A 13,225-nucleotide genomic window follows, 5' to 3' on the forward strand; every position below is an offset into this window, starting at 1 on the left:
CTAACATGTAGTTTTCTAACATGTTAACATGCGTGTATTAACATGCACATTAACGTGAATGCCCACTGCGCTCGATGGCTTGCCATACAGTCAGGGCCAAAACTAAACATGAGAATACTAAAGACTTTGTGATTGCAACAATTTTCTGAGAGAAGTGGTGCGTTATCTGACAGAAATGCAAGGTTGTCAATATTTTTCGCCATGACTGCACATATGAGGCATCAGCCATCACCTCATGACCACCAGCCAATGGGTCAGATGTGGGTTTAGGGGGTGTGCTACACGCTGAGGTTTATCAGAGCAGAGAGGGGCCAGACAGTAAGGTGTGAAGATACAGACAGACGATATGCTGGGGGGGGTCAGTGTTCGCTTCACTGGACAGTGAGTAAAAGGCCCGCTGCCTTCACATCTGCCCCGTCTGCTTCTGAACAGAGCTGTCTACCCTCAGGGTTTACTATCTTTGAGCCTTCACTTTGGTCTAGAAGCCTTTTAATCAGCTGACATAAAACACCACTGTCAAGTTAATTAAGAGAAAGGCATATGTTTGCCAGTGATTTCTCAATAAGGCTCAAATCTTAATTTTAAATTATTTCTTAACACAAGAAGCTCGACATAACCATAATTACAATAATTGAAAAGAGAGAATAGTAGATTGAAGCTATTACTGTCAAACTGGGGCAAACTGCAACATGAGGGTAAAGTTAAATGTGCAGTCAGGACCAGAGCTGGCAGGGTATGCTGACTGGAGGGTCACTCAGGGTCACTAGCAGAAGACGCTTTTAATATGTACACCCCAGCAAAGGTTCTCCATATTAAACAAGGATTAAGGGGGAAATTAATGTCTGTGAAATCTTGGACTGTCAGTTTGGAAGCTGTGTTGGTAATGTACTCTGTGTTACACTGAAAGCTCTTTTTAATATTTTGTATAGAAAAATGAGCAATAAAGTGCCAAGGACATCTGTTCAGTCTCCTAAATTACAAGCCAAACTGGGGAAGCAGAATGGCTGAGATGTGGCACTACATGCACAGATGACGTACTTCCTGTTGGTCATATAAGAAGTGCAAATTTACATGGAAGAAAGTCACTTTCAGCTTTTCCCGTATAGGGGTCGCCACAGAGAATCATCACACTGACGACTCACATGCTGAGATTTGGCACGTGTTTTAATACGGATGCCCTTCCTGACGCAACCGTGACTCAAACCCGAGCCGCAGTGGCAAGCGCGCTGCGCCTTAACCACTAGCCTACCAGGGACGGCTCAAGTGCAAATTTACATGTAATATGGGAAAATCAGTAGTGAGATGATGCAATCAGTACCAACCTGTCAAATAGGTCTTTACCTATTTCTTTGATGGCCTTATGACTGAATTTGTTTGGTTGTGAACCAATCAGATCATACTGTCTTAGACACATTGCTTTGACTTTTCTTTCAATCCAACATCTTTCCCAAAATGAAAGTAAAATGCTGTTAACGAGGACAAAACTGGGCCATTTTTCTGTTTGCCCATGGTTACAACAGTATTCAGCACAAACGCTGGGCCATCTCACAAGAGACCCCGTATATCAAGAACAAGCTCTAACACTTGTCAAGGTTTTTCCAGCGGGCCCTGAGAGCCCCTTTTCAATTTGCTTCGGTTCCCACACCTACTAAAACAACCCTCAAACAGAGACACAGATCCACAGATTCAGGACTTTTCTATGCAAGTTCTCATGTCACCAGCCTCAAAATCTCTACCCCTCCTCATCCAAGAGAAAACAACAACAGCAAGCTAAAAACAATGCCTCCATTAAGGGTCTGTCTTTTTGGAGAGAGGATAGGGGTGGCCAGCCACAGAGAGGGACAGGGCGGTTTGGAGAAGGAACAGGGGCCATTTTGGGGTCGATATGGCATGAAACTGAATAAATAAATGAAGAAATCCTCTCTTTGTGTCCTGATTGCAGCAGAGCCAGAGAATGACCCGTGGCGTTGCCATAATGAAAGACTCCAGCCTTAGCAGGCTTCTTTCTCTCTGAAGCCGTAATTCACATCCCTCCCAAACCATGCAGAAACTCCCTCAGCTCCCCCTTCGCCCTCCAACCAGACCCTTGCTGTCTTCCAAGAGAAACCCTTTTTGGCAGAGCCAATCACCAAAATACAAAGTCTTCTTTGAGTCTTGTCCAGTTTTTTTTTTTTACTCCCCCTCACTCACTTCCGCTTTGAAGGACTTTAAACTTCAGGGCTCTTTGAGCTGCTCACATAGGCGGAAACTAAACACTACAGGGGATGAGACAGCGTCTCACCACAGAACACTGACAGACAGCACTGGACCGGGGCATCCTGTTTAATACTGCCTACTCATCGAACCCACATCAGTTCTGTTGCATTAATGAATGGATGATGCTCATGATGAATATGAAAAATACACATCTTCAATGGCACTTGAAAAATCTTTGTCTGGGTCTGGATTAGTAAGACAGTATATTAAAATTCTCCTTTTAAACGGTTCCAGTGCTGCAAGTATTAAAATTTCTCAGCATGCCTTCTTTTTATTGGCTAAGTTGGCATGAAGTATTTACAGGGGCACACAATCTCATTTCGCTAGATGCTCCTACTTTCACAGTGGCTGCATGTAATGAATGTGCTACATGCGTCCTCTATGATTTATCCACTTTTTCAAGTTGGTAGGCAGCTTCTGTCACACAATTACAAACTCAACATTTACATTAATTATACATCTATAGGAACAAAAGACAAGGAAGAAAACAATACATACCCCCCTAATAATAATGGAAATGGAATTAGATTATAATGCACATTAGTGAGCTAGAGGACATGTCCTTGTATTTGTTTCCACATTTGTACACTGATTGTTAATGGTCAACAACACACATAGGCTTCAATCTATCTTTTCTCTGTTTTACATGTATATTCAATTCTACACTGCTGCAATACAGCTTTCTTCATGGGTAAATAATCACCTAATTTCATCTCAACCTGTGCTAAGAATCAGTGCAGGTTTGTCTTTGAGTGCTCTTTCTAAGTGGGTTTCCTGTGCAAGGGTGACATGTGGTGATCTGGAGATAACATCATGGACCAGATTGCAGATGCCATCTGGACACTTGGACGTGTGTTTTTTGGTGGTGACAGACGTAAGGATCATAGTCTGGATCCGGGTGTGGTGTTGAATGAGCCATCAGAGGTAAGGGTGTAAGAAAACATCAACACATTTGAGTATCGTGAGATTACGTTTTGCGATACTGTAGCAATATTGATTTTTAATTAATAGTTCACATGCCAGGACTTGTGGCAGTGGTTCATTTTGTGCTGCATTTAATGCAGCACAAAATCATTTCATTTTTTAATGCAGAAAAAGTCCATTTTTTTACAGGAGATTTTATGCATATGGTGGTGTGCTGCTTATTTTGACAGTTTTTCTAAATAAGAGTTTTAAAAAAATGTAATACATCGCCTTGTTTACAGTATTGCAGTATATCGAATCATAACCCCTGTATCGTGTCGGCAGATTCTTGCCAATACACAGCCCTAATCAGAGGCCAGTGGAGGCTCCAACAAACCAGCCTAGCTACAGAAAAAGATGTAACGCAGCTGGTCGCTTAACCTGGACACACATGTTTCAGAGCAAAACCTTGTTGGCTTTGACCACGTAAGACCAAACTCAACACGCCACACCTGGCAGTCAGCTGGGCAGACATACACTGTGTCATAAGCACAGACAGAGAAAACAGTGGTAAGGGAACAAATTAGAACCCTACGATATCCAATAATGGTTATTTGGCAAAGCAGGGGCGAGCTCACTGAGAAAACCCACTGGTTCTGACTAAACAAAGTTTACCGACCTAACAGAGAGCAGTGATTAAAGGACAGAGTGCAACTTAAAGCCACGTCTGTCTGAAAAGCACCTAGTTCTGCAACAACTGATACAGCTGACCTACATTCATTCAACTTCTCATTTTGGAATTCATTAATGCAGCTAACACTCGTCTTAGGTTCTGCTTCTGAAAGCGATGCCTCCAGGGTCAAACTGATTCACAATATTCCACCTCAGTGAAAGCAAAGGTACAGCAGAGAGATATCTGAATCACATCATTAAAACAAAGGCTCAATTCACCAGGGTTTTTTTTTCTGTTCCGCATCTCTTGTGTAAAGCGCCATGTAAATCACAGTTGTATGCAAAAGTGCCCAAAAAGTGCCTGTGGCAATTCATCGTGTCAAAATGTAAAACCATTTCCTAAAAGGTTTCCTGTCAGCATGTGAGAAAGGAAATCATGCCAGTACCACTTCAATCATGTATGACTCAGTCCTATAATTGTTCCTGTAGCAACCAGCCCCAAGAATTTGTCAGCAGCTGTAATAAACACTTATAACACAATCAGCATCCTCTTTAGATCTAATACTTAACAAAATGACAATCAGAACGAAAGAATTACAGCGTAAGCCTTTCCCGTTTTCTACTCTTTAAATGCTCTGCGGTTGAAGTTGTGACGGCTAGAAATGTCAATCCAGCAATTCATCTCCCCAACCCTCTGTCAGGTTGTCACGTGCAGTAAGCACTGTGGGCATTCTTTTGCTGAACAAGGCATCATCAGACACGCTTTTTATTGCGTTTTGTCACAAGACATGTACCAAGTTTTTCAGAGGAAGTTGAGATTCTAGGTTGGCATTAAAGAGCTGACCTGAGCCTGCAGATCAATGTAAAGGACAAGAAAGTGGGGAAAAAACAAGATTCATAATAAAACCATCGTCAACTCCTACGCATTCCTTACATGTGTAACTGGTCACCAATTACCTGTGGAGGAATGTATTTCAAACAAGATGCTCTGGATCAGTTTTTGTCTTAAATGAAACAAAAGGTATTAACTTAGTAATAATACTACTTCAAAATACAGTTGGGAAACTGCTTCTGTTTCATGGAACAAAAACAATACAGGAGTGTGTTTGTTAATGTGCGATACTCCTCCTCTGTCTTGTTGTGTCACACGAACGGCTGAACGCCACACAGGGCAGGCATTTACTCAGACCCGCCCTAATCAACCCAACAGTCTGGTAATCTAACCCAGGCTTTAATCCAGTGATACACTCAGGAAGCTTTGCGTAAAGTTGTTCTTTGATTATCCAGAATATTTCTATCAGGCAAATGACCACTGACCCCAAAAAGAAGCCACACATCTGGTTGTATTTGAGAATCCAAACAAAAAGAAAGGGGGAGACTCTATGCCAAATCATTCTGCAGGTATCAATCCATCCTATTCATTCACCTTTTCAGAGTGTCCTTGAATCCAGGCTGCGCACGTACTGCACACAGCAGCCACCCTGAGAATGTCTGGGTCACGACCTACTGTACAAGGGGACATTAGAGATCTCACGGTGCCACTTACATTTACCGCTTTCCCACCAAAAGTACCATGTAAACACGGGGTTTTTATACCCGACTAAACCGGCTTTTAACTGGCTTCTGACGGCATGTCAGATACTTGTGTCGGTAAGCAGAGATGTAAACAAAGCAGCATGGAAGCTAGTGAGACGGACAGCGTTATTTCTTTGTATTTACTTTTGTTCATCTTCCAAAGTATAGAAACTCGGTGTAGACTGAACCATGTTAGAGCACAGACTGAATGAAGACGGATGGACTTTATGGCCGAGATGGCAAAGAATTGCTGAAATTATTAACAAAGCTAAAAAGCCTTCATTCCTTGTTGGCAATTGCTGAAGTGATGACGACACATGCATCATCGCGTATGTTCACAGGCCTGGCCAAGTTTGGCTTTCCCACTGTTTCTAACCTGAGGAGTAATAGGCAAAGCGGTCGTTTGCCCCAGTAGATACATTCCCACTGCCATCAAAAGTCGAGGTGCGGCGAGTTTTGATGGTTTTTTTTGGCAGTGGGAAAGGGGCTGTTGTCTCCTACTGGATGTTTACTGTGGTCATTAGACTGTATTCTTGCCATTGCTTGGTCTGGTATTTGACTCAGAGAAATCAGGGAGCTGACATAAGGCTTCTCTGACTCCTGACACATCACTTCTTACCTCCTTACTCCTGTCCCTACTGATCATGCTAAATAACGTTTATTACATGCTCAATCACAGCTGTAAAACCCCACAAACATCTCATGTGGGGGTGTATTTTTGACATCATGCCTCTTTACTTTCAGTCATATGCCTCAAAGAAACAGCCTAACAACACTGACCCACATGTATGCAACACACTGCACTGTAACAAGTTACTACAGGTTACTGTCCAGAGCGAGAAAAGGGTGTACGTTAAAAATGTTAATGTCAAGTGTGTGCATCACAGACAGGTCAGAGATTATTGTACTGGCCTTGGGTTAAAGCAGTGCTAAGGAAGGTGTCAATATAAAAACATGACAATAAAAAATGTCCAAAGCTTGTAGGACATGGACAAGAACATCTAGCCTGACTGATTAAAAGGAAAGGCACAATATTTTTAAATCAACATGTTAAAGTCTCTCTCTTTTGCTTCATTCAAAACACCAGCATATCTATAGACTGCAGTTAAATAAACTTTACTTAGGTATTTACAATTGATTACCACCTTCAGCATTTTAAGAGTTGATTAATCTGGGAGTTACAAGCTACTTGGTGAAACACTTTGCCCCGTCTCTTATGAAGCAGCAGAAGGTTTAAAGCTCAGTAGAAATAAAACCCCTCACAAAACCTCTCCAGGCTGCCATGGTAACGACTCTACCTGCTGTTAGATCTCTACGGACCATTTCCCTTCCTTCAACTCTTGCTATATACTGTATGTGATGTGTGCCTGTGTTTGCATGACTTCAGCAAGGATGACATTGCAGAGAGATGAAACCACCAGCCATGTGGCCAAGAAGAGAGCCAGAATCTGAAGCTATTTATACCCCTCTAGCCCAGAGAAACTTGATGCTGGTCTTTCCCACCAAGTGGGGAGGGCTAGAGAGATGGAGCATAGAAAACAAAAAAGAAAAGGAAAGGAAAGACACATGTTTAGGTTTGGAGAGGAAGCTCGGGCTTCCTGTATGTCGGTCTTCCTGGGCACTGGTCGGATAATGTGCTGTGAGCGTGTATACTTGTCATCCTGTTTGCTTAACAACTCTTGTAAACAGTAACTACAGGTGGATGTATAGAACAGTCAACAACAGCACAAGAGAAAGAGGTGTGAAAAAAAAAAGTGTATGTGCACCCACACAGCAAAATGTACCAACACTTAGCCGCACAGGCACACATCAGTGTTAGGTGTGTAATCTCACTTGTGTGTGGCCTAAAGCAAGGGTCAGAGGGGGCAGGATTTCCAGATGTTTCCTATTATCCTGCAGCACTGATGAGACTTTCCTGGTCACCCTTCTCTCAGTCTCTCACTTCTCCAAATCTGGATGGAAGGTCAAAAGCTGACTAACTTACTGGACACGTGATTCCACTGTTGTCTTTACTGGACAAGATTCACTGGCATGGGTCAGCGTGGTCAAAAAAATTCAGCAACCTTTGAATCAGGTCAGCTGGTCAAACTTCAAGCATGTTTTAAAGACATAAAGGCCTGGATGACCTGCAACTTCTTACTTCTAAACTCTGACAAAACTGAAATTATTGTGCTTGGGCCTGAAAACCTTAGAAATCTGCTGTCTAATCATATAGTTACTTTAGATGACATAGCTCTTGCCTCCAGTACTACTGTGAGGAACCTTGGAGTCACCTTTGATCAGAATATGTCCTTTAAATCACACATAAACCAAGTCTCTAGATCTGCCTTCTTTCACCTGCGCAATATTGCAAAAATCAGGAGCATCATGTCTCAAAGTGATGCTGAAAAACTGGTCCATGCATTTGTTACTTCCAGGCTGGACTACTGTAACTCTTTACTATCAGGATGTCCCAATAATTCCCTAAAAAGCCTCCAGTTAATCCAAAATGCTGCAGCCAGAGTACTGACAGGAACTAGCAAGAGAGATCATATCTCTCCCATATTAGCTTCTCTCCACTGGCTCCCTGTAAAATTCAGAATAGAATTCAAAATCCTTCTCCTAACATACAAAGCCCTTAATGACAAGGCTCCATCATATCTTAAAGACCTCGTAGAGCCTTATCATCCTAACAGAGCACTTCGCTCTCAGAGTGCAGGTCTACTTGTGGTTCCTAGAGTCCACAGAAGCAGAATGGGAGGTAGAGCCTTTAGCTATCAAGCTCCTCTCCTATGGAACCAACTCCCAGTCTCAGTTCGGGAGGCGGACACCCTAAGGGGAGGAAGAGCATTTAGCTATCAAGTTCCTCTCCTGTGGAACCAGCTCCCAGTCTCAGTTCAGGAGGCGGACACCCTTTTTACCTTTAAAACTAGACTTCAGACTTTCCTTTTTGATAAAGCTTATAGTTAGGGCTGCATCAGGTGACCCTGAGCCTTCCCTTAGTTATGCTGCTATAGGCCTAGGCTGCTGGGGGGCCCATGATGCTCTGAGTTTCTTTCCCCTCCCCTCCTGCTCTGCTCTGTTCTCCTCTCCTCTCTCTCCCTATGCTTCTATATGCCACCACTACACATCACTAACTTTGTGTCCTCTCTCTCTCCCTGTACCTTTCTGCAGGTTGCCCTGGCCCTGGAGCTCTATGTCTCTGGCAAGCAGTCACCAGCCACATTGACCTGACCAGTGTTTGATTGTTTGTTGTGTCTTGTTGCTTTTCTTCTTTTCTCTCTCCTCTATCCACTCACCCCAACTGGTCGAGGCAGAAGGCTTCCCACCAAGAGCCGGGGTCTGTCTGAGGTTTCTTCCGTTAAAGGAAGTTTTTCCTCCCCACTGTCGCCAAGTGCTTGCTCAAGGGGGATTTGTTGGGTTTTCCCTATGTAATAATAGTGATAACAGTAAGGTCTAGACCTTACTTTGTAAAGTGTCCTGAGATGACTTTTGTTGTGATTTGGCGCTATACAAATAAAATTTGATTTGATTTGATTTGATTTGAAATAGCAAACCCTCATTTTTATGGTTTTGAAAAAAAGAAATTCCACCAGTCTACTGGGTATGATGCCAGCGAATGTGTTCCTGTCACAGACATCCTACCAGATCAGGGCAGGGAAAGTCCACTTGCCTGGATTAAATCAACAAAGCACTGCCCTGAAGAAAATCCCTGCTAATCTATAGTGCTACAGAATGATCAATCAGACACAAACAAGGGAATTTGCTGCAACAAAAGTAAAAGAAAAAAAAAAGCTGTCATCACCATAAACTTGGAATTGAAGTCAGACCGTTAAAATGACACTGCTGCCACTCTACTCCGAGAGCCAATAGGTTGAGAGATTTGCTGTGATAACTCTGAGCAAAACAAACCCTCTAATCTCTGTTTTCACACGCCCACCTCCCTTCTCACATCATATCTACCTGCTTTACTCCAACACATCAGATGAGCTCAATGGTGCTGGTAATTGCCAGGGGGTGAGTGACAGAACGGCTTAGATGCCAAAGCCAGATAACCTTCCTTTTGATTGTCACGGCAAATCATTATGACTGATAAGCGATGCTGGACAGGGGATAAAGACCCAGGAGGTTGTGGAACAGCAAAATGGGGTGGAAAATAAACTGGGGGTTTACATAAAATATTAGCTGACTTGGGTATAAGGATGTACTCTGGCAGAAGCATGATGTCATATCCAGATATCCACCCTGTGGCTACAACAGACTTTGAAAGCAGAAAATGTTTTAGTTTGACATTGTGGTGTCATTGCCACAGAATCAAAACACCAATACAGGGCAGAGGCATCAGCAGGCCAGAAAGCACTTGAACCTCAAACCATGCTGTGCTTTCAGTTGTCAGTGCACTTCGCTTTTCTTGACTGGGGAAAAACACCTCCAGCTCTTGAACTCCTACATGATCTCCATCTCCATGTACACGTTTCAGTCGCAGGAGATGTGAAAATATACAAAACATTTTCCGTGAGCTGTAAAAATGGTATTATGGGAACTAACTGAACTAAATGAGGCAGGTTGAGAAAAAACAGACACACAAAAAAATTAATAAATAAATCACAAATCATTCACTGAATGCTCACTGCTTTACCCCCTCATACACCGAGGGACTATGCATTCCCAGCCCACCTACCCCCCCACCCCGAACCACTCTATCTCTTTACTGAAACCATATGTTCTGGGCTCCCACCGGCAGACCTTCCTTATCAACGCCACAGTGATGAAGCCTTGGCTCCCACTGAGAGAAGGGGAGCAAGCCCAGCTGGATCCTGGACTGAGAGTGCTGGGGAGATTTGCAGAGGATTGGCGCTGGTGGTGGGGGCTGATGTTTCTTTCTGCTTTTTGTTTAGTGTGTAGGCTACTCTTTTAGCAATAGAGCACTTGTGCAACCATAGTCCACACACAGAGACACCATCTGCAGCTTAATATTAATAAATAAAAAATAAAATCCCCTTTAGATTATCATGACTATGAAAAATACTGGCTAAATCTTGACACTCCTTTTCACGGCAGCACTGACTGTACAAAGGGCACTCTATGCAGAGGCATCTGAAAACAGTATTTCCCTAAAGCCTGAGCTTATCACTCCTCTGTGGTTTTACACTGCATAGTTTAAATCAAAAGATGCCAATTGATGTGATGATGGAGAGACGTGCGGTGGAGGGCCGAGGCACTGACAGCTTTCAGATGTCCAGAGGAAGAAGCCTGAAAGACTTCCCTGATAAATCACTGGGGCTTTGTTTTTATCGTGATGCTGGAACTAGGTTTGGGGGGCGGGGGTCCTTCTGCTGCCTGATCTCTCTTGTAACAGAAGATAAGCCTTGGCTGCCTCTTGTGTAGAGAATAAATGAAGCAGTGTCACAGAGATCAGTGTGCAAATGTTAAAGGAGTTCAGCTGATTCCTGTATACATGCATCACTGACTTGAGGACTGCAGGATCATTTAGTATGTTCAAAACACTAGGACACAGTGAGCTGTCTCTGCAGATGAACAGAATTACTTCAAAGATCTTTGAGGAAGTTTCTAAACATGTGACACACAAGAGAAAGAGGGAACCAAGACCATTTTTGACAAATACTTGCCAGATGTTGAAATTGGAACATGTACAGAAGCACACAAAAAAAACTGCCTTTTATCAAAATATCAACATTTTCAATCAGAGTTGTCTTTTGATGAAGACTGAAGATATCCCGAACCCCTACCAGCTCAGGGGAGATATTTTATAGCTGACCCTGACCTCTGGCCTTTGTTGTGGAGAGGGCACCACAACCATGGGCTTCCCTACTCAGGCAATAAAGCACAGACACATTATTACTGTCACATTAAATTAAGTCAGACTGGAGAGCACCTCGCAGACCACCTGCACTGTGCATGTAGCATAGATGGCAAGGAGGATGGAAAAAGAAGACTGATGAAAAACGACAGTCTGAATATTCTCCTGCAGGTGGAAGCCATCTATACTGGCACTAATGTCGGTGGCTGAAAAGAGTGTGTTAAATTACCAGGGCATTATTCATCGAAGGCAGCTGATGTACAACGACTGAATGAGTACTTGTGCTTATCGCTGCCTGGTGGTGCTGAACGCTCATGAATATCTTTTTATTTGCAAAGCCAGCGTGAATTCAGCTCTCGAACCTGAGCTTTAACACACAATAGCGAGGTGTGAATTCCTCTTCCCCCGCCCCAGCATTAATCCCAGTACACTGAGCTATAACATAGTTATCTAAGAACAGATTTCTGGCTGTGCTGATTGCTAAGATGACCTGCAGCAGGTTGGACACAGGGAGAGCTGTCAGGTCTGTGGGAAGACAAGCGCTCAAACCCGAGCTGCTGCGAGGCGTGTCTAACTTCTGCAGACTCCTTATATTTAACTCTGACATGGCACTAAAAGTTAAGCTTCTAATGAAGAAAGTCACCCCAAACCCAACAGAAGTGACCAAGGTGTCTATACCAAACACATAAACTACAACAAACGGAGGATATGTTGTTGTTTTTTCCTGTAAGACGCGCCACTTCATGTTCTGTATATCCGCCGAATTAAAGAGCGTAGTCCGTGGTTTGACAAAATGTCAGCAGTTGTCTGAATGAACGCATGAGACGTGCAAATAGAAAGGCCATATGGAATTTAAAGGTTTATCAGTGGAGTTTGGCGTGCCATTCTGGCCGCGTAGGGCAGCGCGGAACGTGGACATAAGCAACGTGAAAGGTACCGTGAAACTTACCGACTGAAGGAAAAGCAACGTGCGAACATAATCCCTCTCCGTGCTCAGCAATTCATTCAGAACACAAAGCCTGAGTCGCTGCTGTCGGTCCGAGTCCTTGGCGGCGTGGATACCGTTCTCCAGATGCCCGTCGTCCTCTTCCATGATGGTAACTCGGTCCTCAGAAAGGTCGCTCCTTACAGAAATACTCTTCTTTCCCGAAGTATCCACACTTTGCCGAGTTACTGCTTCAGTCCATTTTGCAGCAGCAACTTGTGCAGTGATGCGCGACGCACCACACGCTAGAAATAAAGTTCATTAAAAGTAGCAAACAACAAGCAGAGCCGGAAAGTGTGCGGTCGCAACAACAGCTGAGAGCGAGAGAGACAACAGTGGATGCGTTCAGAAGAGGAGGAGGAGGGACCCAGTGCCACACGCACATACACAGGGGTCACTTCTGCTCTGAGCAGTGAGCTCACAAACATGTTCTCTCTCTCTCTCTCTCTCACACACACACACACACACACACACACACACGAAGCTGTACTCGTAGTTCACATTAATTTCTGAGGAAGATTAAAAGGCACAGTACATTATAAACTCATTAAATGACTGTCCTCAGTTGGAGAGGTAAAGTGGCTCCAAGGGAAACTAATAGGCCTAAGTACTAAAGTGACTGTAGATGCACACTAGGGAACTCCAGAGTCCATATAAATATATTGAAGCTGACAATAACAGACTGAAAACACACTGCAATGCACACCATAGACTGGAGACTGTTCATCTTTGTGGCTTTTTGTAACTCCATGAAATGTAATAAGCAGTAAACTAGACACAGCCTACTGTCAGTGGAGATTTTAATCATAGATTTTGTGTGGTAGTGTAAATATACCACGCATTTGAATCCACATTCCTTTCTAGAGCATTTAGCCTTCCCATGCAGCTAAATAAAAAAGGGGGGGGGGACATACAAAGATTAAACAAAGAGGTAGCAGTTGTGTTTACACAGCAATTCAAATGCAAATGTGTTAGCAACCTGAGAAAAAAGGGTCAGAAAGACAACCGTACAGGTATAAAACATACACTGTTGT

The 13,225-nt window shown here is 43.4% G+C and overlaps 1 protein-coding gene across 1 annotated transcript in view; it reads right to left on the reverse strand.

Annotated features, from left to right (window-relative positions):
- prex1 (phosphatidylinositol-3,4,5-trisphosphate-dependent Rac exchange factor 1) overlaps positions 1–12,569 on the reverse strand; it is a 76,198-nt gene extending 63,629 nt beyond the window's left edge. The window contains exon 1 of the mRNA XM_020612559.1: positions 12,156–12,569. Coding sequence (XP_020468215.1) covers positions 12,156–12,299 — 144 coding nt within the window. The 5' untranslated portion in view covers positions 12,300–12,569. The remainder of the gene's footprint in view (positions 1–12,155) is intronic.
- Between the last annotated feature and the right edge of the window lie 656 nt (positions 12,570–13,225).

This window comes from Monopterus albus, unplaced genomic scaffold (genome assembly GCF_001952655.1).
Source record: "Monopterus albus unplaced genomic scaffold, M_albus_1.0 scaffold126.1, whole genome shotgun sequence".
Classification (NCBI taxonomy): Eukaryota; Metazoa; Chordata; class Actinopteri; order Synbranchiformes; family Synbranchidae; genus Monopterus; species Monopterus albus.